This window comes from Gopherus evgoodei, chromosome 3 (assembly GCF_007399415.2).
Source record: "Gopherus evgoodei ecotype Sinaloan lineage chromosome 3, rGopEvg1_v1.p, whole genome shotgun sequence".
NCBI classification, from domain to species: domain Eukaryota; kingdom Metazoa; phylum Chordata; order Testudines; family Testudinidae; genus Gopherus; species Gopherus evgoodei.
Window position 1 is genome coordinate 120,993,221 of NC_044324.1, and position 27,137 is coordinate 121,020,357.

Genomic DNA, 27,137 nt, shown 5'->3' on the forward strand with positions numbered 1-27,137 from the left:
AAAAAACCAAAAACAACTCTCCCCTGCACAACCAGATGACTAGACTCTTTAGAAAAAAGAACCTGTACTTTTTGGTTCTGTTCTCACACCAACGTCATCAGGGTCTAAAATACTATGGGCCAAATTATGCACAAGGCTTTCAGCATGTTACAGTGTGACTATATAATGCTTTCAGGGTGCTGGGGGGAGAGAGAGCTGAGCAGCAGCAGTTATTATATCTGTCCTGACTGTGGGGCAAGTGTTCCGTCAGCATTGCTCTGCTGGCCCAGGGTCCCAATCCAGCATTGCTGTGATGACACTGGGCCATGACCACAATCTCTCTGGGGCATACAACTCTGCAGGAAGTCATGCAGTAGCATTGTAGCTGTTTCCCACAATGTTGTACTGGAGAGCTGTGGAGGATCAGTTTCTTGTGTTTTCTCCTCTCTAATCTTCCACCCTTGTCCAGGGCAGGCATAACAGAATCCTGCAAGTTTGATTTAGATGACTCCAATATAAACTTTGCTCCTTTTTTGTTATTGCTTGTGCTGCCAACACTGCTTTCTAATGTAATGCCAGCATGCCTGACTTTTCATGCCAATTTGTGTTGTCAGCTGAAGGCAGGCGAGCAAGTCTCACAGGTCTCATAGCAGCTCCAGGAAAGTGGTGGCAAAGACTACAGCAAGACATTACCATACATATCTTCTTTTCATTACCATACATATCTTCTACCTCTCTGCCTCCCCCATGCCAGTCACTAAGTAGAGCAATCCATTAACAAGCAATAAAAAGCAATAAATGTGAACAGAGTTTTCATAATAACTCAGCAAATTATGCAGTAAACTGAAAATATCTTAACTGCCATCAAATTTCCCCTCTAGTGTTGCAGAAAAATGCAAGCATTCTGCCTGAATAATGATGAAAGGGACTCTTTAAAATGGTAACCTGAATCTTAAGGAAATGTCTCTCTCTTGCAATACAGGACATAATGTTAAGTACTTGACGGTTTATGTAAAAGCTTAAGAGAACACCTACATGACATATCCCTGTACATAAGCTGCATGCCAATTTGTTACAAATATTGCTAGGCACACAATAGGGCCAACTGTTCATTTCAAGCTCTCTTGTTTCTGAGTGTTTGTGACATTTGATCGTAGGGCATGCCCCCACCAAACTCAACAGTGAATCAGCAATAAGATCCCTGGATTGCAAACTGTTGAAACCCTGGGGGAGAAATGTGCTCTCCTGATAGAGGGAACAGTCAGAAACTACTGCCAATCACTCCTGACATTTCAGGAATCACAATTTGAAAAGAGAAATAATTGCTCTTTCTGGAAAGATCTATACAGACAAACTTTCCACTTTTGTCTTCACTGGAGATGGGCTGTCTATAACTGCTGAGGATCTGGTTTATTATGCTTTATTAAGGCCCCTTAACTAAGTCAAATAAAATGTATTTAAAAGGGCTTAGTACTTGAATGCAATTTCACACATTTTGGTCTAATCTGCACTGTCCCTTCCATGCAGGTGCCTGCCTGGACCATAGTGTTCACCCACGGGATATTACAATTTAATATCTGATTGAGTCAAGGGGGAAAAGTACTAGGAGGAATCAAGGAGAAAAAGACTCATTGTTTCCTCTTGGTCACTGCTAGATTATATAGTTTATAGGGTCACATATGGGGCCTGGGTGGATTGTGTTGACATCAACAGTAGCCATGATGATAGAATTTGGACCATCATTTATTGTCTATCCAAATTCAGGAGCTTGCAAAATATCATGATGATACGAACTACAGATATGAATAATAGTCACTGAGATCAGAGGAAACCCTATTGCATACCAGAAAAAAAGTTACCATATGTGAACACAGTATTTTTTAAAAAAAGTATCTGAGCTGTTTAACATATGAGAGTACTTACTAAGATTGGAGGGTTCTTTGTTAGAAAGAATTTACTTGGAATCTCCACCTCAATCAGGTCTTTGGTACAGATGATGGTTTCATTGATTTCTGTATAAACATTAAAGTTGCTGTATGTTAAAGGGCAAGGACTTTCACCATTAAATTAGATCAAACAAATTATCTGCCTTGGTTTTTCTATATCATGGCAATGGGCACGAAACAAGTACCTTGGACATGAATGGCATGTTGCACAGATCTGAGTACCAAGTTGTATGCATTTAGTACTCTGAGCGGCAAAAATGAAATCTTCAAGGAAATTTTTTTTATATCAGTTACTTTCTAATAGCTACATCCTCATTTTACTGTTGCCCCCACCTGCATTTAAAGTACAATAAGAAATGTCTTTGCCTGTGTAAGGAATGTTATTTCTTCCTTTTCCTGTAGCTGAACGCTCCTCGCTGCCTTGCTGAGCTCTGCAAGTGGACAAGACTCCAGTTTATTTGTCCAGTTGAAGTGGGATTTTTAGTCCAAAACTGTGGAGTATGTTGACACTGATGCCTCATCTGGGTTGAGGGTTTGTCAGCTACATCAGTGCAAATGGCTACGTTCCTAGTCTACACTAGCAGCTTGTGTTGGTGACAGCTAAATAACTAGAAAAGGATCCTGGAGAGAAAGGAGGAGCCATTTGTTAGGGTGCTGGCATGAGGCCTGAGTGATTTCTCTGGCCCACCATAGACTTCTAGTGATCCTTGGCAAGTCACAGTCTGTCTGCGGCTCAGTTCCCCATCTATAAAATGGGGACAATAGCACTTCCCTACCTCACAGGAGCATTTTAAGGCTAAGTATTTAAAGATTGTGAGGTGGTGGTGGGGTCTGTATTAATATCACGGATAGTTATGGTCTCAGAGCAGGTTCACTGAAAGGCTTTTAAACCTGAGCAACTAAGCCTAGGCCAATTCATGGTTTCAATGCACAGTCAAATGAAACCTGGCAATTTCATCTGAGTTTTGTTTTAAGATTTTGGGTTCATTTACACTACTAATTGCATATGAATTGCTGTGCAGTGTATGATGCAAGGTAAAACTCTTTTATAGGCCAGGTGTAATCCTCATGAAAGATCTTATCATTTAGATATGTGGCTAATATGTTGCTTTCTAGTCTTGGAGATTAACTATTTCCCAAAGTGATATTCTTTAGACATATGTAGATATCATGGACAGGTACCGTCTACTTCTGTACAGTGAATTGCTTAATGTAGTATGGTGGATGGAACATGAAGCTTGAAGGCATTTTATGTAAGTGAAGTAAAGCTATGTAGTCTGACCAAAGATGACTCTGCATCCAAGATGTATTTAACAAAAAGCCTACTGCTTAAAGCTGAGTAATAAGTTCCATGGTTAAAACATCCTCAATGACAATACATACAAAGAAAAAAAAATACTCTATAACAAAAATCAGGGAACAAGCACAGCTGAGCAAAAATCAGAATTCCATCCCATCCTGTAGGAAATTCTGATATTTTGACATTGAAATCCTGACAAAAAATCAAAATAACATTTTTTGAAGAACGGAAAGTTCTAAAAAATTTCCGTTCAAATATGTCAAAACAAAACATTTTCTTTTGAATAAGTATAACATTAGACTGCCTTTGCCTAAGGTGCTATGGTGGCTCACAGGGGCTGCAGTTCAGGCTCTTCATACGCTCATTCTTTTCTATGGACTGGGCTCCTGGCTGGACTATATCTCCCATGATGCATTGTAGACCTGTGACTTCCATGATGCACCACACAGTTCAGTCATACAAGAGACTGTGGTACATAATGAGAGAGGTAGTCTGGCCAAAGAACCTGGCCCACAGGAGAGAATGGGAGCATGAAGCACCTGAACTACAACTCCCATGAGGCACGGTGTCAACTTAGGCAAATACAATTTAATGTCAAACTGACTTGAAACAAAATGTTTTGATTACATTTAACAAGCTGAAATAATTCAATTAAGGTTGAAACTTCCCAAAATGAAATTTTATTTCTATTTTTTCAATGGAAAAATAAAAGATTTCAGCAAAATTGAAATTTTCCCTTGGAAAATTTTGATTTTGCAGAAAGTAAATTTTCCATTGAAAATGATTTTGACAGGAAATTCCTAATCAGCTCTAGGAACAAGACTATGGTTGCAACTCAGTTATCAGTTTACACAGTTATGCCCAGGGACTTCAGGAAACAGCATTATATGTGTGGTTTTGCATGTCATATGGTACAAGGCATAGACAAGTTGAACATCTATTAGTTTTATTTTTAAGACAAAATTCTCCTCTTTGGGCCACACTATGATTCTCTTATCCAACATGCAGATTTCTTTTGTATATTCTGCATTGTTCTAGGTACAGAATCAGTATAGAATACGTTTTAGAGAGCCATACTTTAAATTGGATAGGAACATTTTGCTTTTAGTGTTAGTGTAATATACATTCCTTTTGGAAAAATAACCTGTCATTTGTAGAGACACTTACATAGTACACATTTTGTTGTGCATTCATGCCAGTCTTTGTATTATACTGGAGAATCTTTAGAATGCAAATTATTAATGCAACAGATAGTAATGTCCCAGTGAGTCAAAGCTTACTTTGGAACCTTTAATCCATGGTTTCTGGTTCTTGTAAATTGTCATGTCTCTATCAAAACCTATCATGTTAAGACCTAATTTAGCAATTCCCTCATTCACAGATCACTGGACCAATAAGCCACAAAGGTCATGTCAGAGTTCTTAAGGATCATTTAAATAATAAACCAACACAACTCCTTTCTCTCTGGTACTAAAAGGGATACAACAGATCTTTTATACATGATGGCAAAAGACCTTCCACACTACAACATTTCTATTATTTTTGTTTTTCTTTAACAGAACCAATTTTTTTTAATTATACAGTAAATTTTCTGTGGGCTTGAGAAATTTTCATCCTGGATTGATTTTCAGGGACAAAAGTTCTCTTTTTCCTCTCTTTCACACACACTTCTTAATATATTAAATAATACATTAAAATAATAATAATGGACTAAATCCTGAAGTTCTTACTCAGGAAAAATTCCTGTTGACTTAAATGGGAGTTTGCCCAGGAACTAGGCATTGGCTTACACTGAGCCGAGATGTTTGTTCATGCTGTTTAATGCAAGACCAGTGATCAATAAAAGTTACCATCATCTATAATTAGACCAGGGATAAGAACCTTGAATTAGGTACAACAGACATGTTAAGATGAGTCTGCAAAGCTAATGTTCCAGCTGGTTCTGAATAGGTATTTGGCTCAGACCCAAGAGGAAAATGAGGAGGAAGAGTGGCCTTGGGTTTTGCTACTGACTCTAAATTTGGAATTGGGTGCTTATGCACAAATCTCAGGACGGAATTTATATTGTAAATAGTCTATTACACCATGAAAGTGCTTTCTGAGTTTCTCTGGTTCATCACTGTGGTGATGTTGGAGGTACTAAAACTGATACTCCTTGGTGACATCAGTGTCCACCTTTGATGATGATTCTTCTGGGTTGAGTTCATAGCTACCATGGCCACAGAGTGCTCACAGGTTGTTAATGTCTTCACCCATATAGTTGGCCACACTCTGGATCTAGTGTTTGGAATGCAGATTGGAGAGGTAACGATGACAAGCTTATTGTGGACTGATAAGGTTTGAGGTTGGGGCATTCTTAGCCCATTAGAGTGAGACATATTTTGATGGACTGCCCAAGGAGACAGCCAGAACCAGAACCATTTCAAAAGGCTCTGAGGAAGTGTACTCTTACCTAATGGCTTCTTGGCACTGCTGGTGGGGTGGCTTTTATGAATATCTTTGTCCATGATTATTGATACAGTGACTCTTAAACACTTCCCTCTCATAGCTCACTGCGGTCCAGGTGATGCAAGAAGGAAGACAGTTATGGTGCTAGTGGTAGAAGTCCTGATCTGAGTTTAACTGATTGTGACATAAAGATTATGAAGTCTTATGCCCGGCTGTATGGGAATCAGTGAAAGGTTTCTTTGCTGCTTTTAGTGCATATTTGAAGTCATAACCAGCAAGTGATAAAGAGCTTGATTAATCCAGGAGACCTCTGCGTGGTTACAGAATTTACTTTTTTCTCGCAATGATGAATATTTAAGTTACTTTGTGAGTAAAAATCAGAATGGAACTTGCTTTGTCCATGCAGTCAGAGGAGTTAGGGAACACACAGTCAGTCAGTTTCTACCAGTGTTACTTGCTAGGATTTTGGAGATGGATGGAGGACTTAAAGCCACTATCTGTGAACTAGATGCACGTCCCACCTGACTGGCTAAGGCCAGCAGGAGAGATAGTGACTCAGTTTGGTGGACACTGTCAACTGACAATCTTGTTGACTATAGACTGGCATTAATTCTCCCATCTTTAGGAAAGATGATTGAGGTGGTGGTTGCAGAGCAGGTATGGAAATATTTGATGTCTTCATATTCCCTTGCTCCTGCTCAATCTGTATTTAGACTTGGGTATGGGACAGAAACTGCTGTATTACCACTTGTTGATGATTGGCTGCTCCTGGCTGTGGATGAAGACAATGAGCCTGACCAGAGTTGGTGTAAGTCAGTGCCACCAGCTGAAGGTATGAACCAACAATGCCCTAGTTAGATTTGCCAGTTGCTTTTGGTATGGCTAATCACACGGTGTTGCTTACAAAGATGCAGTCCTCAGTGGGAGTGGATGCCTTGAACTCCTCCTGTGGAAGTATGCAGAGAATGATTATGGGCAATTATTCATCCATCTCAGTGGCTCTCTTATGTGAGGCAGTACAGCCATAATTCCCAACATTCCATTTAGCAATATGGGAAGGACAGGGTGAATCATGATCCTCAGGATGAAAACTCCTCTGCTAGAGAAGGAATCTACTCTCTCACTCCTTCTTCAGTGTATGTATAAAGCCACCAGGCAGGTTAGTATGGAAATACTGATTATGGTATCTATAGCATGCAGACGATCCCCAGCTGTGTATCCTCGTTATGGTCAGTCCTGCTGGTGAAGTGGAACAGTTGACCTAATGCTACTGGAGATTGTGGCTTGGATGAGGACTAGGTGCCTCAGGCCTGGTCTACACTACGCTGTTAAACCGATTTTAACAGTGTTAAATCGATTTAACACTGCACCCGTCCACACTACACTGCTCTTTATATCAATTTAAAGGGCTCTTAAAATCGATTTCTGTACTCCTACAAAACGAGAGGAGTAACGCTAAAATCGTTACTATATTGGATTAGGGTTAGTGTGGATGCAAATCGACGTTATTGGCCTCATTATTTTACAGTAGCTACCCACAGTGCACCACTCCAGAAATCGACGCTAGCCTCGGACCATGGACGCACACCACCAAATTAATGTGCCTAGTGTGGACGCGCACAATCGACTTTATAATATCTGTTTTATAAAATCGGTTTAAGCTAATTCGAATTTATCCTGTAGTGTAGACGTAGCCTCAGGCTGTTTCAGGTAAAACAGAGATAACTTTGCTAGGGCTGGAGCAAGCAATAGAAAAAAATAGAATTTTCACTATCATCATCCTTCACTGAAGTTTTGTGTACTTGTGAATCAGATGTACAACATAGACTTAAGCCTGCTGCTGGATACCCAGGTAGCAGTCATGTCAACAAGGGCACTCTCTCATTTGCACTAGATAAAGTGAGGGAAACATTATATTTAGGATGTGGCCTTTGTAATTGTCTGTCCCAGCCTTTCTTACCTGTGTGTTTGAAAGGATACAGGAAGAATTATTTGCTAAGCTTGTAGAGGGGCTGTCAAGACAGTCTCTGCTCTCATTTAGCATGCTTGCAGTTGAGTCACTCCTCTTATACAAACTACCAATTCATGTCAACTGCAGCTAGTTTATTCCAGCTCAGTACAAACATTTAATTCTGTCTGCCAGTTAAGGCTGGCACAATAAGCTACAAATATTTTTTCCAAATTGCAGACAGCAAGTCCTTCGAGTTTTATGAGCAGTTCTTGCTTCAGTTGAAGCTGCTCATGAGTAACCTTTTGAGCTAATTGTCTTCCAAAATGTCACAGTGGTTATTGGTTTTTAATTTACATTCTGGAATGACTCATTAGCTGTGGGTACTTTCCACAGGCAGCTGATATTTATGAGGGGTCTAATTTCTGTATATAGTCGCTACCAGAGAGCATATCTAATTTAGAATAGCTCCTATTTCCAACAAGCTGAAGCAGGCTGGGGGGTGGGGGGGTATAAAGAGATCCGAGAAGCAGTTCTCCTTTCCTCCCCCCTTTCCAATAAACTGTCTCCTTTAGTCTCCATTTCTTAGCATCTCAGTTACTGTTCCTTTTGGACTGACGCCTAAGACTGCTTGCAGGAGCCAAAGTATCAAACCATATATGTCCATGGTTTAGCAAAACGTAAGGCTGGGATTTTCAAAGGAGCCCATGGGTGTTAGGTGCCCAACACCCATTGAAATCTTAGGTAAAGTTAAAAGGAATTAGAAAATAAATGTGAAAACAGAATTATCAAAACTTGACTCCTGCTTCATGTAAGGATCAAAGAAGACTGTGTGTCTCCCTGGCTGTGATATGTTTTCACAGGGGAACACTGGGAGAAGGGATGTCCTGAGCCACAGCAATCTTCTTGTAAAAGAAACTTGTGCATGTTCTCATACTTCACACTTTTGTAGCAGCTTCCAACTGAGGACCTGAAAGTACTCTGAGCTAAGTCTCAACATGCCTGTAACTGGGTTGGGCACCTCCAGTTCGCCCCCTCATGTCCTATGGTCATGCTACAAACAGCCTGCCTAAGTACCCTGGACTGTTCAACACTTTTATCCATTCCTGTTCCTTCTTTATTAAATTAACAGACATTCAAAATAAAATTTTCCAGGCTACCCAAAAATAAATGGTTTTCTCTTCCTCCTCTCAGGCCTTCCTGCCCAGGGCCTTCCCTGCTTCAGCAAACTACTCCCAGCCCCTGCCTGGCTGGAGTTTCAGTCCTAACTTCCAGGACTCTTCACTAGAGCCTGCTCGTGCCTAGCAGTCTGCAATTCCTGAGCATTCCCCCCTTCTTTGCAGCCTCTTTTGTTTTCAGTTGCTGTTGTATGGAAATAGAGTCATGGTTTGCTGCAAACCAAGGGCATAGCATTTTCGGGGGGTATTCCATGGGCCTTTGCTTCACTGGGATTGTTTTTGTTGTGAATAGTGAGAAGCCAGGTGGGTTCAATTAAAAAAAAAGTTTCCACTGTCTCCACCCCATACTTCCTTTCCAGGCAACCTTGTACTATTTTAAAATGGCTGTCCTCCAGTATGGACCCAGCAATTCTTCACATCTCTATGGTGAGAAGTGCAAGTACACACAGGCTGCTTGGACTGTATTACAGCCCTCAGAGCCAGATGAATTCTGCATTGGACTTTACCCCTTACACCACTGAGCAGATGATAAAGGAGCAGGACAATGTTCTACAGCAGCAGCTCTTAGGGCAGCAGGAGGACACTCTGCAGTGGTGGTGACAGCCGGATGAGGAGGGAGGACAGGATGATATGGAGCTGCTGGAACAAGATTCTGATAGGTGTTCCTGGATCACCTACACAGCATTCAGCATCATTGCTGGGCCTGGGAAACCAGTGTGAATTAGTGGGAGTGCAGACCTAGGATAACCTGCAGAGGTGAGAGTACTTCAGGATGGAGACAGGTACCTTTATTGAGATCTGTGCAGAACTGACCTTGGAGTTTCAGCAACAACGTACAACATGTGGGGTCCCATACCCATGGAGAAACAGGTTGCCATTGCCAGCTGGAAGCTGGCCACTCCAGAATGTTACCAAGCTGTAGCCAACCAATTCGGCCTGGGGAGCTCAACTGTTGGGGCCATTCTGATGCAGGCTGCTTTGCCATTGGTTAGATGCTGTCTAACCAGGTCATGAAGCTGGATAATGCTCAGATTATTGATGACTTTGCATGCATAGGGAGCCCAAACTGTACTGAGGCAACTGATGTAACCCATGTGCCTATCATTTACCACCCCCATCCCCTGCCGCCCCACTAGGATGCTGAATTTACCTACAGAAAGGGGTAGTTCTCCATGGTGCTCCAAGGACTAATTGACCACTGAGAGAGGGTAACAGACATAAATGCAATGAGATCAAGGAGGACTCATAATGTAAGAATCTTTCAGAACTCAGTTCTATTTAGAGATATGGAGAAAGGACTGTCCGCCCCCTGGACCACAGTGGTTCATAAGGTTATTCTGGGAGACCCAGCTTACGATGCCCAGGCTAATGAAGCCATACACAGGCCGCTTACACAGACAGAAGGAACATTTTAACTTTTGGCTGAGTAGCTGCAGAATGGTAGTTGAATGTGTATTGAGCAGTTTGAAAGGCAGATGGTGCCGATTTTTGAATAGTTTGGAAGCAGCAACAAAAATGTTCCAACCATTATAATTGTATGTTGTACTTTTCACGATGCTTGTGAGAGGAGGGGGAAAGCTTTACTGATGGGTCAGAGGTTGAGGTGCCGAGACTTGCTTGGAGATTCAAGCAGCCGGCAAGGCATCCCACAGAGAACACACACATGTGTGACTGCAATCAGGAATGCCAACTGTTTGTATTTTGAATGTGATGCCCAAACATGTTAGACCACGTTGGGATGCACATATTGCAAGCACTGGGGTATTGCATGTAGGTGGTTGGTGTTTTATCTTTCCCTAACTGCTTTTGTAAAACATTCCAGCTTTATTTAAACAATTGTCTGTGTTAAATGCAATGACAACTCTCAATGGACGTACTGTGAACAGTTTTATTGTGAAACAACAATAAAAAACAATGAGCAAGTTTTAATAAAGGCAATGGAAAAATAATATATTTGTGTTTGGAAATACATTTAACAAACTGATCTTCTGAAGTAACCAACTATATACAACCCTTGAATTACTCCCACAGTGTGAACACAATTCAAAGTGCAGCAGTCACAATATTCCAAGTATAACAAAATGGGGGATGAGGAGGGAGAGAGGGAAAGGGAGTTAAGGGCCAGCCTAGTCCTTGCCTCCAGCTCCTCTTGTCCACGTAGGTTCTGGGGTTGAGCGCCACAGTTCAAAATTCTCAGGGCTCAAAAGGGCTGGACTCCCAATTGCAGATGTTCTTGGTGGCCAGAGGCTGAAGCTGGGAACACTGCTAATGGAATACAGATGTTAGGAGTTGCTGCTGGTCCCAGTAGCCACCATTCTTCAAAGGCTGAAGGAGATGGCTGGAACCCAAAATATGGGACTGCGGGGCCTGCTGGCCTAGCTGAATCACATTTTGCCAGAGGGCATTCTGACTCAGGATAGCGTCCATGAACTGCCTCAGCATCTGTCTTTAACCATGCTCTCCTTCACTTGGGACAGCTGCATTTTTTTCTCCCTCTGGATCCTCGTGTATAGTCTCTACCTCTCAGCCAGCCTGGTTGTCCTCTATGACTCTGCCACGAGTTCAGCAAACATCTCATCCCGAGTCCTCCTTTTCCCCTCCCTCAGGTTGGCTAGCCTGTTAGCATTAGATAGAGGCCCTTCCTTGGCAGTCTGTCGCAGGTGCTGTGACTGTAGGGAAAAAAAAACAGTTGCTTATTGTTCATACCCCAGAGAAGTCATGACAGCTTTTATTCATATGGATATGCTCCTTGAGACTCTTCCCATTCTTGGGGGCACCTCCGCTATGGTAAGTGGTCTGTATGTACAGAGGGTGCTGGGTGCATTTGCACTTCAGTCTACTGTGTCTGCTTTCATGCTGGTAGGGGTGGCTTGATTGGAGCTACATTCCAGATTTATTTTTGCAGTTTTGTTTGTTCTATGGCATTAGAGGTGTAAAGACGGGGCTACGCAGGGGGCAAGCTGAGAAGTAATCCCTTCTATATCCCCTTTAGACCATCCTGACTCTTGGTGACATTTCACAGAGATGGATGATCAGGAGGCAAAGACTGGTCTTATTCAAAAAGGCAAAAGGAAGACCAGCAAGATATGCTGTGAAGTTAGTCACCAAGGTTTTCACCCCACAAAAGCGCTGCAGGAGTGGAAAGGGCTTGCAGGCTAGTTCTGCTAGATCTCCCCTGCAGACATGGAGAAACTGCTGGGGAAAATAGAGTCATGCAATCATTGTCAGCCAGAATGCATGTTATGGGGGATTTGTACTTCAGTGAGCAGCAGCATTGTTTGTGCTTTGAGCAGACATGCAATGTGCACTCATACCTAAGGCTACGATTATGTCATGGAGATCACAGAATCTGCAGCCCCACCCCCACAGCTCACAGCCCCTCCCCTGGTGGGGGAACCCCCACAGCTGCCTTGTTATGATGGGGGGTCCCTGCAGCAACCAACTGCGCAGGGGCAAGGGAACTTTGCAGAAGCCCAGCCCTGCAGACAGGGGGACCCCAGAGCTCCCATACACCATAGGGCCAGGGAACCCAGGAGCCCCAGCAGCAGTGGGTGCTGGAGCTGCCTACCGCTTTTTCCAGGGATATTTTTAGTGAAAGTCAGGGACAGGTCATGGGCTGTGAATTTTTGGTTATTGCTCATGACCTATCCATGACTTTCACTAAAAATATCCATGACAAACTTAGCCTTACTCATACCTTATGTAAACTGTGCAAATGAACCACATTTCCTCTTCCTGTAAGCACTGTGAATTCTGCACAAATTAATGCTTTCGGTATTCGAATCTGCTGGAGGTGGGTGGGGGGTTAGGGGAGCAGGACTGAGACTGCACCATGCTGGTGGGTGCCATTTTGAAGCAGCACAAAGGAGGGTTTGGGGGAAGGCGGGGACTGGTACCTCACATCTGCCGATAATAATAATAATAATAATAAATTTCAATGATAGATACTTACATGCTGAAGTTTCCTTCATAGGATTGGACTGTTCAGATCAGGCCTGGCTTTCTGGCTGGGACTTGGGTTCAGCCTATTCAAGGCAGGAATCGGTCCATGGCAGGAGGTCAGGCCAGGGGCTGGCTTTCCAGCAGCTGTCGTCAGGGTCCTGACTCCCAAAAAGATCTTGGGAGGTGGAGGGGGGGTTGAGACAGCTCCGCTCCGGCATCTTCCTGCTTATCCTCTGATGGATTGTCCTTGGAGGGTGGGCAGGGGATTGTGCAAAAAATGGTACATAGCAATTGTGTGCACATGAATGAAAGGCTAAACCAATTCAAAGGGAACACTGTTCATTTTGCAAGAGGACTCCAGAGTTCCGAACAAATGTGGTGCCAGTATGCAGTGATATGTTGCATCATGTGTACGCAAGCATCTTCAGTAAGTGTAAGTACAGAGAAACTCCAAAACACCAGATTTACACTGGAGTGACTGATGGCAAAAGATGTCCCAAAGCATTTAACTTTTCCCAAGCCATCTGCTTCCTTAGATAAATCTTTTTAGGAATAGTCCCCTCTGTGCCCTTATTTTTGACCTCGTGCTCAAGCTGTTGCTTCTATTCAGCTTCTGCCTCCAGGTGGGTCAGATGTCAGGTTGTTTCCCCTGTGAATATCTAGCAGCACTTGCCTTATTAACACCCAGCATTCCAAGTTCAGGTTATTTTAAATTAAGAGCAGGTTTATTTGACAAAGTGAGGCTCAACAAATGAAAACTAAACAGAATAAAAACCATGACTAGGCTATTCCTGTGCACAAGTGCAGTGAACAGGCCAGATATTGTAGTTACAATTTATTAAGCTTTTTAATCCTGTTTAAAGCTTGCTTATCCCTCCTATCAGCAGCATTCTGTTGGGTGCATCATCTTTGTCAACTTCCTATCAGATCTTCTTGGAAGAAGACCTGTAGAACCCATTGTTTACATAAGTAGTTGGAGCTTTTTTTTTCAGGTTCAACCATCTTCATGAACAGGTTTAACTGTTTATCATCTGTTTCTCTCAGAAGTCAATATGCAAGTAACAATTATACTTTGTATATTTTCAGCATTTTTGGTTATGTTTATTATCCTTTGATATAAAATCATCTCCTTCTCCTGTGTGTTTGCATATTGAGTAGATCAGAGAGTATCAACCCATTAAAAAGATCTAGTCAAATGTGTTAACAGCATTGCTCCCATCTCTAAAGAAGTACTATTCTCCAGGTTGTTGCTTGAGCCAGTGTTTTCTCTACTTTTAGAGGAAATTTCATTAGTAATTGACTAGCTTCCTCAGCTCAAGAAGTTTTATAACCATTTTAAAACGAGTAAACTGAGAAACAGCTTGTGAGATTTACTGAAAGTCACAGTGAGCTGTGGAGAGTTGGACCCACAAGCTCTGACTATTGTTCTATACTTTGACTAATACACTCCTCCTGAGGTTAAAAAGAGAGCCCAGATTGGCTTGTCTTCTTGGTTACTTCTAGCTAGGATCTAGTAAAAACAGCATCATCTACCAAATATCCTGTCTATATTACACCACATTTTCATCAAGTCCTAAGTAAAAGTGAATATTGCAAGAAAACAATAATTTTAGTCCAATTCTGGTTTCCTTGCCTCAGTTGTACATAGACATAACTCTACTGGGTCTGATACCACTTTCATCAATATACAGCTGAGTAATTCCACTGAAGTCAATATTAATTTAAAACTAGTGTGTGGTGGATCTGGCCCATTGGCTTCCCCTGAGTTACTTTTTACTGCACACTGGTGTATTTAAGGCAGAATCATCCCATTGTTTCAGTGTTCCCTGGGTTTGTCTGGAAAAAGCCAGAGTCTGGCTGGTGCCAGTTTGTCAGCAAACCAGCCAGCAAAAAAGCTGATTTACGACAGGAATAAGGGGTGCCAGGAAGCAGTGTGAGCAACAGCAAGTGATGAATGGGCCCAAGACTGACTGTGCTAACATCCTCACTTGACAGATTCTACAGATACAGGTTTGTTTGCTGCTGCCTACAACAAACGCATGTAGGAGACATCATAATCTAATGGATGGGGTGCTGGACTGAACCTCAGAAAGCCTGGATACTATTCTCGGCTTTGCCATTGAGTGACTTTTGGGAAGTCGCTTGTCTGTGTCCCTTCCCGTTCTTTGTCCTGTCTATAAGCTCTTCTGTCTCATTGTGGGACTGACCACAGCCCATTGAATCCAATGAAAAGTCTCCCATTAACTTCAGTAGACTTGGATCAGACTCTATGTGTTTGTACAGCTTCCAGCGCAGTGGGGGGGGGGCTGATCTCTTTTGGGGTTTCTAGGTGTGACTATGATACAAATAAGAAAAAATAATAATTATACACATTCCTTATTTACAATATCTTCTCTTTCAGGTGGTTTGCTTTTTCAAACATTTTACCAACTATTTTTTCTGCTGTGGAACTAGCACCCCTGGCTCAAGTTAATGGTAAGCGTAACCAATTGAATAACTTTGTCGATTCGGTTTTTCAGAGCTATACAGTTTCCTGAAACAGTCATGCCTGAACTGCTAGTCAGCGATAGACTCAAGGAGTTGACTTCTCCAGATGTAATCTAGAAAATGCTTATTTTCTATACCCTGGGATTGATGAGAGGTGATTGATAGCCACAAAAGCAGATGTACACTACAGTTTAGCAGGTGAGCCAGGAGAACAATCCCACTCTCTCAGTTCCATAGAACTGGAGGCCTCAAAATGAAGGATGGGAAGAGAGCAAATCTGGCCAGGTGACTTACTTGCAGAATGGAGCTGGACTTAGGTTCAGTTCCAGCTGAATACAATGAGCAGTGATATATTAATAGGAAACCAGTTGAAATAAAAAGCTAAACACTCCTTCAAGTAATCAGGTGTCACTCCCTCCCTTGGACTGAAATGTCATAAACCTACCAGCAGGACCCCAGGAAATCTTGCAGGGTAAAGAAGACTGGAATTTCTAAGTTAAAAAACAAGCAGGGGAAAAAAAAATCCTTTCAGACCTTCTCTATACATTAGAAAGCAGCAAGAGGGTACAAGATCATTATACCCCCTTTCCATTTTTACAGGTCCCTTTTAACATGTTTTATAATACAGACATTTCAGTCTGAATACCAGGAGATGTTTACATGCAATTTACTCAGAGCAATCCCATTCATTGAAACTGCTTAACGATGTGTAACAGGTTACATCTGTCAGACACCTCAGCGACATGCTGTGTAAAGAAAAGGATTAGGAACGCAGCATTGCTTAACAACTAGCTTATCGGAATGTTCCTGAGTGATTTCCCCAATGGCTTGGCAAAAAATAATGAATATTTCACAACAGTTAAAAAAGAGAAGGAAAAATGTTTTCATAAATATCATAATATATGCTGTTATTTCAGTTCCCAGGTAATTCAGAACAAATTTAGCATTTCAAAAAAGAGAGATTAAGAGAGAAATTTTAAAGAAACAATCAACATATTTAATGCCAAAACGCGATTTCAAAATAAAAGGCTGCTGACAAAGACGTGTAATTCTTCAGGGACCAAAGGCACAATATGCTTCCTGCTGTGTTAAGGTACTGATAAGTTATCAGAGAGGAAAAATATATTGCACAATAAAATGAGAGGTAAGGCAGCTTGGGACGAGGCTAAATGATACATCAGTTTTGGAGTATGACAGGGAAAAAACAGATTTTTTTTTGCATATATTCCTTTCTTTAATTTCTTTAAAAATCTCTTCACAGTAGCCTGCTAGTGTATAAGATAATTAGTTCCACTTTTCTCTTAGCAAAGCAATTCAGTTACTCCCTCTCTCCATTCTGAGATGCTATCATTAAATTACAATATAAAGAATCCAACAATTTGTGAGTATCTGACTCGTGCTATTTTAAAATACGTTTATTTATACACAGAAGAATGCATATGCTAGCTCAACATTGATGTCCCAAACTAAGTAAACATACACAGCAACAGAATAGTAGCAATTGCAGTTCAAACAAAGCTCCATGTCAGGATTAATTTAAAGCTTAATTGTAAACGTGCAATGCTTACACGTATCAACCGATCACATAAGTAAATGCTAGTACAACTAACTGTTACATTTATTTAGATTTAAAATAATAAAAAGATGCCTATCCAAGGCTCGAGATGCCCTAGCATTATTAATAAAACAATAAAGTCTTATATGAAAGTAATTCAGGTGCAAACCAGAAAAAAATTCTATCTAAATTCTATCATCTCAGTTAAAATCAATTGCATCTACACCTACCATGTACCAGCATGATGCTTAGTGTGTGTGATTTGAAAAGCATGCCATAATCTGTGCACACAGAGCTTGATTCTGATCTCACATTGGTTTAAAGCCAAAGTAGTTACTCCAGTGTGAGTGCAGAACTGGGCCCATGCTTGTTCAGAATTCCCAATGGAAATGCTTTTTGTGTGTGTGAATTAATGGCAACATTTTTTTTTTTTAAAAACAACTCACCCTCCCCGATGTCAGTGTCATTTGCTGAAGTTAAAGAAGTCAGCAGACAAACAGTCAGGAAAACAGCAAAGAGCATCTTACATACAACAGTCAGAACTGGAGATCCCTCAACCAGCTCAAAGTCAGGAAACTCCTAGTGTCTCTTGCCCTTTCAGTTGGCTGGAATAACTAGCTCAATGAGGGGTGAGTTTCCTCAGGACTTTTACATTGTGGGTAGGGAGTTGTTTTTTTTTTTTTTTTTTTTTTTTAAAGCTCTTCACAGAAATGACCACCTCTCAGCTAACGGCTGAATGGGGTCCTGTGCCCAACAATGGGATTCCTAACGAGCACAGAGATAGTCAGTGGAGACCAAGATCACTCACAAACCAATTTCTACCTAGTTTAGTACTGAATTCCTCCAAGACAGAACACCCACCCACCACACACACGCATTTTTGTCATGTACTATAGCAGCAGTATAGCTCATTCTTTATTAGGCAGGACTCTAACCTCAATCACTGCATTTATTGCTTTGGTGTTTTATATCCTTGCATTTTGCTATGCAGACTGTTAATGGGAGCTGTAAATGGCACCAATCCTTGTTGGAAACATGTAACAAAGGAGTCCAAAGCATTTTGTGCTATCTCCCCTTCCCCCCGAAAATATAATGATCCTTGGTAGAAAGGTAATTTTTTGATGAAGGAAATTTTTTTTTTTTTGAAAATCATAGTTTCAAGATTCCTACTAAGAATGTGTATGAAAGAACAAAGGTCACATGGCCACCAGTTACTAGAGTTGAAATATTTATGATACAGTCCTGTTGTGAGCTACAAAGGGAGCCAGAATCCCACTCTACAGCTGTAAGCTCCTGTACAGTGGAATTGTAGTGATTCTATGCTTTTTAGGCCCTGTGCTGACATGAAAGTTTGCAAGGTGCAAGATTTCATTTTGTGGGGGACAGTTGTGAAGTTTGCGGCCTCATCCCATCAAGATGTCTGTACAGTCACTGCAGAGAATGACTTGTAAGTCTAATGCATCTGTTTTAAGGACAAAGTCTATACTTTTATTTTGGGGTGCTGTACATTTGTACTGCATGGTTTTGAGCTATTACACACACAAATCTGCGGTTTGGGTTTGGCCAACAAGTGCCAGAGTAGTTATCACATGCATTGTTAAAGTACTCGTCACTGAGGCAAACCTATGGAAAAGGGGTCACTTTCCTCAACCGCTGCAAAGCCCTTTACATTTCCAGTAATTCTGTTTGTTTCCACTAAGAAAATAACTGTAGTCTTGATTATAAATGTAAGTAAAATATGGCTTGATAAACATTCTGCTTTTTATGATCCCTACTGTCAATGAATGTGTTACATATGAAAAATACATTATCCTTTTCCTATTCATTGCTCATAGCTGAGGGCTGGATCATTCTTACCATGGAAGAGGACCTTGGGGGAGGAAATTGCTACAAGGATCCAATGGTCCTCTTCCATTGTTCTATCAAGAGTGGGTTCTGCCCTCCATCAGGGTAGGCCACAGGACCAGCCCTGAACCTGACAGATGACCAGGAACCTATAGGAGGCCCCATCTCTCTTCATTGGCTGAATGGGGCTCTCCTGGTTTGTTACCAGCTGCAGGGTTTCCTCCCTGTTACAGCTGCTTCCACACCCAAGGAGTTGGAAGGGTTCTGTAGAAATGGCAATACAACTCCAAGCTATGTTTTAAGTTTTTCTGGGACTCACCAAGAGACTGAGAGGGAACAACATGCATTCCCTCAGCTGACCCATTTTCCTTTCTCTCTCCTGATGTGGAACAGATCTACAACATGCTCCCCCTGGAGTCTGGAGGACAGTGCCACAAAGGCAGCTAATGATCTTCCTTTTGATTTTGGAGCAGGTCATCTATACAAAAGAACCCCTAAGTGCACAGAGCTGGGAGGCTGTGTCATAAACAGATAGCTAAGGGTTAATGTCTCTTTCACCTGAAGCACCTGACCAGAGGACCAATCAGAAAACCGGATTTTTTCAACTTTGGGTGGAGGGAAGTTTGTGTCTGAGTCTTTGTTGTCTGCCTGCCTGCTTTCTCTGAGCTTTGGAGAAGTAGTTCTGTTTTCTAATCTTCTGTTTCTAAGTGTAAGGACGAAGAGATCAGATAGTAAGTTATATGGTTTCTTTTCTTTGGTATTTGCATAAATATAAGTGCTGGAGTGCTTTAATTTGTATTCTTTTTGAATAAGGCTGTTTATTCAATATTCTTTTAAGCAATTAACCCTGTATTGTGTCACCTTAATACAGAGAGACCATTTGTATGTATTTTTCTTTCTTTTTATATAAAGCTTTCTTTTAAGACCTGTTGAAGTTTTCTTTACTGGGAAATTTCAGGAAAATTGAGTCTGTACTCACCAGGGAATTGGTGGGAGGAAGAAATCAGGGGGGAGATCTGTGTGTGTGTTGAATTTGCTAGCCTGATTTTGCATTCCCTCTGGGGGAATAGGAAAGTCCTTTTTGTTTCCAGGACTGGGAACGGAGAGGGGGAGTCACTCTGTTTGGATTCACAGAGCTTGTGTCTGTGTATCTCTCCAGGAGCATCTGGAGGGGGGAAGGGAAAAAGGATTATTTCCCTTTGTTGTGAGACTCAAGGGATTTGGTTCTTGGGGTCCCCAGGGAAGGTTTTTCAGGGGGACCAGAGTGCCCCAAAACACTCTAATTTTTTGGGTGGTGGCAGCAAGTACCAGGTCCAAGCTGGTAGCTAGGCTTGGAGGTTTTCATGCTAACCCCCATATTTTGGACGCTAAGGTCCAAATCTGGGACTAAGGTTATGACAGGCTGGTATCACGAAATGTCAAGGACAAATCCTCCACTCTTTACTCAGGTTAAATCCCCATTGACTAAAGAGTGCAAGATTTGATCTGATGTTAGGAAACCATTGCAGAGAAATGCTACTTGCTGTGCACTTGCAGCCATCATCTTAAGCTTTCTTTCAGTGGTGTTGGAAGTAGCTAGAAGATATTATGACTGGAATAATGATCCTCTCCCTGCACGCACAGCAGCTGCATACAAGCTGGTAAAGTAATAGTGTATGCCTGATTTAAGTGGGAAGAGGAAGAATTAAACCCCTTATTTGCCTTTTCTCTAGGCAAACTTCCTCCTTTTGTGACCAGGAATTGGCCCCCCGTTCATGTACATGAGTCTGAAAGCTCTCTCTGGGCAAAGATTTTGCATTCACATTAGCTAAGTTATCAAGCTGATAAAGAAAACGCTGTTCCCAAGAACCATGGCTCCAGTTCAGTGTTGTCTCCATCAAATCCAAGCTACTGCTGGATTTAAGTACAATCCCCTTTGTCTCACACATCAGATTCATTAGATCTATATATCACTATTTGTCCACTATTGTCACTGTACTCACGTCTGGACTGAAAATACTAATTTAGCTCCCAACACAATTTAACAAGCGGTACAAACAAAAACCCACAACCAAAGAAGGAGCAAGAAAGATGTCAGCCTAGTTGCCTTTATGTTGCATCCTTTCCCCCTCTTTCCTCAGCTGCAGCTTGTTTCTTTTGGTTACAAACTTGTCTTGTGTGTGCCCAAACACCTTACACAGCAATGGCACAGTATCAATCATTGTAATTATTAAGATAATATTATGCAAGATGTGGGAAAGGGACATGTCAATCAGTTATACACAGTTATATGCGTTAATATGTATATGCTTGTGCAAGGTGAACTATACAGGAATGGCTTAGGGTTAAAGTGGTGGGGGAGGGAATGTATGTATCTTGGTATTTTTAAGTATCTAGCACTTGAATACCTAAATAAAATAAACTATAATGATGTCCCAAGTGACTAAGGAAAATTTAATTTTGATGGAAATGTTTGTTCTTATCTCTTTTTAAAAACAGAAACTTCATTTAAGCTGCTTGATGGGGCCAAGTCCATTCCTCTACTTTTTTGAAGCATCCAATATAGTGGCAGATGTCACACATTGCTAGACCTTTGTGGTCACAATTTAAACATAAAAATGTGGAGCTGCAAGAGACCGCGAGAGGTCCTTAAGACTAAATAAACCTAGACCACGCATAGGCGCCGACTTCCCCTCTGCCTGATGAGTGCTCTACCCAGTCCAGCCCCACTCCTGTCCCTTCCCGCTTCTGTACTGCCCCACCCTGCCTTTTCCCACCACAGCCCCCCACCCCCATTCCACTCTCTTCTCCCAGGTCCCAGTCCCTACCTCTTCTCTGCCTCCCCCCCTCCCTCCTGGCAAGTCCTAAGTACAACCAAACAGCTGTTAGGGGGTGGGCACGAAGCACTGGGAGGGAGGGGAGGAGCACGACGCAGTGCGGGAGGAGGCAGCAAGGAGAGGGAGCTTGGCTGCTGGGGAGTGCGGAGCACCTGCTAATTTTTCCCCATGGGTGCTCCAGCCCCAGAGCACCTATGGAGCTGGTGCCTATGATACCACTCCTACAGATGTTTGTCCATCTGCTATTAAAAACCTCCAACAAGATGGATTCCACAACCTCCCTTGGAAGCTTATTCTAGAGCTTAACTACTCTTCTAGTAAGAAAATATTTCCTAATATGTAAGCTAAACCTCCCTTGCTACAGATAAAGTGCATTATTTCTTGTCCTACCTTCAATGGACCCAGAAAACAACTGACCACAATCCTCTTTAGAGCATTCCTTAGCATATTTGAACAAAATGTTGATTTCCCCTTAGTCATCTTTTCTCAAGACTAAACCTGCCCCATTTTTTAAAATTTTTCCTCATAGGTCAGGTTTTCTAAACCTTTTATCATGTTGATGCTTTCCTTTGTCCACATCTTTCCTAAAGTGTGGCACCCAGAACTGGACACTGTACTACATCTGAGACTTCACCAGTGCCAAACAGAGCAGGACAAATTGCCTTCTGTATCTTCGATACAACACTCCTGGTACTGAACCCCAGAATATTACCCTTTTTCACATCTGCATCACATTGTGGACTCATTCAATTTGTGATCTACTATAATCCCCTTTTCAGCAGTACTACCTTTGTGTAGTTATGCATCTGATTTTTCCTTCCCAAGAGAAGTACTTTGCACTTATCTTTATTGAATTTAATCTTGTTGATTTCAGATCAATTCACCCAAATTTTCAAGGTCATTTTGAATTTGAATCCTGTCCTCCAAAGTGCTTGCATCATCTTCCAGCTTAATGTCTGCAAATTTTACAGACATACTCTCCATTCCATTATCCAAATCATTAATGAAAATACTGAATAGTACCAGAGCCAGGACCAACTCCCGTTGGCCCCACCAGATATACCTTCCTAGTCTGACAGTGAACCATTGATAATTATTTTTTGAGTATAATCTTTTAACCTGTTGTGTATACACCTTACAGTAACTTCATCTAAACCCCACTTCCATGGTTTGCTTATGAGAATGTCACACGGGACTGGGTCAAAAGCCTAACTAAAAATCAGGATATATCAGGTTTACAGCTTCCCACGTAGGTACTAGGCCAGTAATCCTGTCAAAGAAGGAAATTAGATTGGTTTGTCATGATAAGCTAGTTCTTTAAATGGACTACAATGAATTTCATCAGGCCCTGCTGAATTGAATACATCTAACTTATCTAAATATTCTTTAACCTGTTCTTTCCCGATTTTAGATTGTATTCCTTCCCCCTTCTTCCCTTAATGATTTTACCTAGAAATGGGGAGACAGGGTAAGAGGTGAAGAGGATTAAACAGATTATTGCATTTCTCAGAGGTGGTAGGTTTACTTCTCTGAAGGAAATGCTGATAATTTCTAGTAGCAGTGGGCACAGTTCTTAGGTGGTGTAGGACCTGTTTCACACTGGAGTTTGTTTATCAGGACCTCAAGCTTTGAGTGTGATGGGATCAAATTCTAGAAGGAAGGGATAGCAGGTAAAGCACTCTGGTCTTGATTAAAGTAGCTTTTCTTTGCTTCTTTTACTAGATAGCATAGTTCCAGAGAAGGTCTTTGTGTTACGAATACCATCTTCATCGTAATCATCTGCCTCTAGGCCTTTACCTAACAAAGTTAGTTGATTAACTACGGTGATCTGTTTGTTGTAAAGAGAAGGCCAAGAGACAAGCAGTTGTACTGTCCTAGTAGCTCATCAGTCGTTTAGCTGTGTAGGTGGATGATTGTCTTCCTAAGGCATGCTGGAAACTTAAGCTTCAAAAGCTTTTGTGGGCAGACAGACTTTGGTGGTTCATTTCCTTAATGGAATGAAGGTAGGACAGTTTCACAGGGATGAGATGGTGATTGGACAACGAGGTCAGGACACTTTGTGAGAATTCCAATATCCACTCCCAAGTTGACAATAAGGTCCCACTGTGTGAGTATAGAAATAGTTTCTGTGAAACCTATTGTTTCCACGTGGGTCTAAAAGCTGATGTCCTTGGTCCTCTCCATGTGCAAGCTGAAGTAACCAAGAACATGATACCATAAGCAGAACCCATCCTCCCCCACTATAATGAGGAAGAAAAACAGCCAGAGACTTGATAAACCCAACTGGGGCCCTCACTTAGCAGACCTAACTTACAGGAGATGCATTTAGCATGAATATAGAAAATTCTGAAGTACAACTTCATGCAAAGGAAATTCCACCCTAGAACAAACATTTCAAAATAGGTCATTTTCAGCTGACATGGGTTGAGTGTCCCTTTAAATGTGGTGTTGGCAGTTGGAAAAATCTTGTACGTAAGCTGAACAAACTGGAAATGGAGTTGTGGAGACAAAATGCTATTGTTAGAGGCCATTTTTCTGACCAGAGCTACATTTTAATCTGTAGCACTCTGGATAGTTTCATTTACCCACAGAAGGCAAGGGAAGTAAGTTTGTTCTTTATTCCTTAACTACCTCTGACAGTGTTAAATCCAACTGGAAACCCTCTTCACAGTCTTGTATATAGAGTAACAACACTTGCAAGCTGTTTTGTTGCAATGCATTATGGGTACCTATGCTTTTTCCCCTCCCTCCAATGAGAAGGGGGGAAACACTGGAACTAGCAGTTATGTAGTGCTTGGGTTTTATCAAAATATAAATCAGAGACTGGGATGTGAGCAAACCTGTGAGTCTAAATGATTACTTAATAATGCAGCTGCTTCTCCATGTCTTCAGACGATATTGTTGATGCTACGTAACAAGCTGGAAATACAAAGTGCTTTGACTGAAATCCAAAATTTACTTCTGCAGTAAACAAAGAGACAAAGAAGAGACCTTATAGTCACAAAAAACTTACAGTGGGGTAACAATGGGTTAAACTTTTCTTTAAAAAATGTTTCCACTCATCTACACTCTTTAGTTCCAATAAGCTAGTTTTACAGTAGCTACTTAATAGATTGTGACTCATCTGCCCTAATGCCTTTGACCAAATACACTCATTCTTTGTAAGAGATTAAGCAAGCAAGGGGCGGGTGGGTGAGGAGTGATTTTTTTGGCCTCCTTTTTCCCAGCGTGGGATTCCCATGGTCATGTACCATAAAAGAGGGCTATTCTTGTAAACATCTTACATGTCCCAGACAACCAAAAAAGGAAGAAAAACACAGTGTACTGACACAGATGCTTTGCAGAGCAGTGTGTCAGCATGTATAAAACTAAAGAAGCTCTTGTAACACTTGTATTTCAAGCAATAAGCATTCTGATTAAAATTGAGAAATAGTCAGAATCTTCTAGTTAATCATACTTTTCACAGACTCTTCTGTTCATGTCCTTAGCACAATTTAAGGGAATGTAAATTTTGAGCTCAAACTTTATCACACTGTTCAGTCCATCCAAAACTTTTCTCCTCTAGTTTACCACAACATATGTATTGGAGAAAATAACAACAGTGTACTTACTCTAAAAAGCAGCTGTATGGAGCAAAAGCCCAAATAAGAAAAATTTTTGTACATCTGCAGACAAAACAATGATCCTGGAAGAAATAATGCAGACATAGGGAGCATTAACTTGGTGCGAGATGTTCCGAAGGGCATACGGATAGGGTTGGAAAGGATAAGATGTGAACTGCGCCATGCAGATCCTGCAGGTGTGCTCTAAAAGTTCACATTAATGTAGTCCACAAGACGGGGTACCTTTTAGACAATGCAAGCAGGGCTTGCCCCGGTGCAGTTAGAGCACAACAACGTTAGTGTGCTTTACAAATCACACCCTTCTGGCGCACTGTGCAGACAAGCCCATAGTTTCTGAAAAGAAGTGAATGGGGAAAGAGAAGAAAAGCACAGAGACACCAAATGAGTATAAAATGATGCGTAGCTTAATTTTTTTGTAAATTCTATAACAAGGGAACCCAAATACTTACAGCAAAGCAGTAAAGTAGTCATGGCTTTAAGAATTTTTTAAAATGTGTACAACTGATTCAGTTTTTTACTGTTATTTTAAGACCAATATACATATAAAAGGCATAATTTATCAAGATAACACTGCAGTAAGTGAACACGAAATCTAACTTGCAATGAAAATTCTATGGTATTACATAATCTTCATGAATACCTAAAAAGGGCATTACGAATACCCAACTAGTTAGTAGTTTATTTTAAGTGTCATGAATAAGAGGTGCAATCCTTGAGAGTTATATGCTGAGAACTCTAGAGCCCTTTCTATGAGGGTATTCATTCTCAATAATGCTTTGGAGAGTAAAAAACTCGAGAAGCAAAATACTCTGTTCAGTTTCTGTGACTTAACTTTCCCTTCCCCCAAAGCAAAGCTTTACTCTGAGTGAAATCCTGGCCCCACTGAAGACGATGGCAAAACTTCCATTAACTTCACTGGAGCCAAGATTTTACCCACAAAAGTCCAGCTCAAATGTTCTTTGGAAATAAGATCCATTGTTTTGTATAGTGTGCAAAGTGCAATAGCTCTCCAGTGCTATCAGAAAACATGTGCTGAAAAGGACATAGCCACAGAATCGAATGAAAATGATTAAAAACCTTACTAATTCTAGCAATCCTAACAGAAGAAGGGTGTTCGACATCTACAGGAATTTATGACAGGTCAACTGATTTAATGCAGATGCTATTACTAAGACATGTCCCTTCTGATTTCACTGAGTCAAATCAAAAGTTGTTTCACTCAAGTTCTTCAGTTTCTTCTGTGAAAAGGTCTGCCAGATCAGCCACTGTCAACACTGAGGCTTCTGACTGTTTCATGGAAGAGCTGGTGTGGCTGTAGGGAAAATTTGCACAAGAGTTAGAGAACAGACTGTGCAATAAAGAAAGAACATGCAGTTGTAGATTGTCTAATATTTATACTACAGTGAACATCACAAAGGAAGATGACAAGGAAGGGTATGTATACAGTGTAGTTGTAGCCGTGTTGGTCCCAAGATATTTGAAAGACAAGATGGATGAGGTATTATCTTTTATTGGACCAACTTCTAGTGGTGAGAGAGACAAGCTTTCTCCTTCAGCTCTGGGAAAAGTACTCCAAACATCACAGCTAAATGCAAAGTGGAACAGATTGTTCAACATAAGTAGTTAGTACATATTTTAAGGGATCATTTAAGATAGAGTGGCCCATTAACAGCTCTGCAGTGATAGGACAAAAAGAGGGGGTTAGTAGGTTACAGACCAATGATGCCTGCCTCAAATATTTACAAAACAATGGACAGACCTCAGATATCCATCCCAAACACAAAGACAAACGTATCTATTTCATCCTCACCCATAGCAATTTTACATTCAACAACACACACTTTGTCCAAACCAGCCATATGCCAACCTCTTCATGGGCCACCTTGAAGAAGACAAATGCATCACAAAATCAATGATTTACCTCAAACACATTGATGATATTTTCATCCTTTGGATGAAACTCTGGCTTAAACTCTCTTATAGATTTCCACCACAACTTCACCAACCAATCCTAATCCATAAAACTCCCCTGGACACCACAATCAGCTTCAACAATGGATCCCTATAGAC

At 41.3% G+C, this 27,137-nt stretch overlaps 1 protein-coding gene across 7 annotated transcripts in view; it reads right to left on the reverse strand.

The window, feature by feature from the left end:
• Positions 1 to 25,449: 25,449 nt before the first annotated feature.
• SHPRH (SNF2 histone linker PHD RING helicase) overlaps positions 25,450 to 27,137 on the reverse strand; it is a 121,337-nt gene continuing 119,649 nt past the window's right edge. For all 7 annotated transcript variants that reach the window (XM_030556509.1, XM_030556510.1, XM_030556508.1 and 4 more), the window contains one exon: positions 25,450 to 26,379. In XM_030556509.1, the coding sequence (XP_030412369.1) occupies positions 26,283 to 26,379 (97 nt within the window). In that variant the 3' untranslated portion in view covers positions 25,450 to 26,282. The remainder of the gene's footprint in view (positions 26,380 to 27,137) is intronic.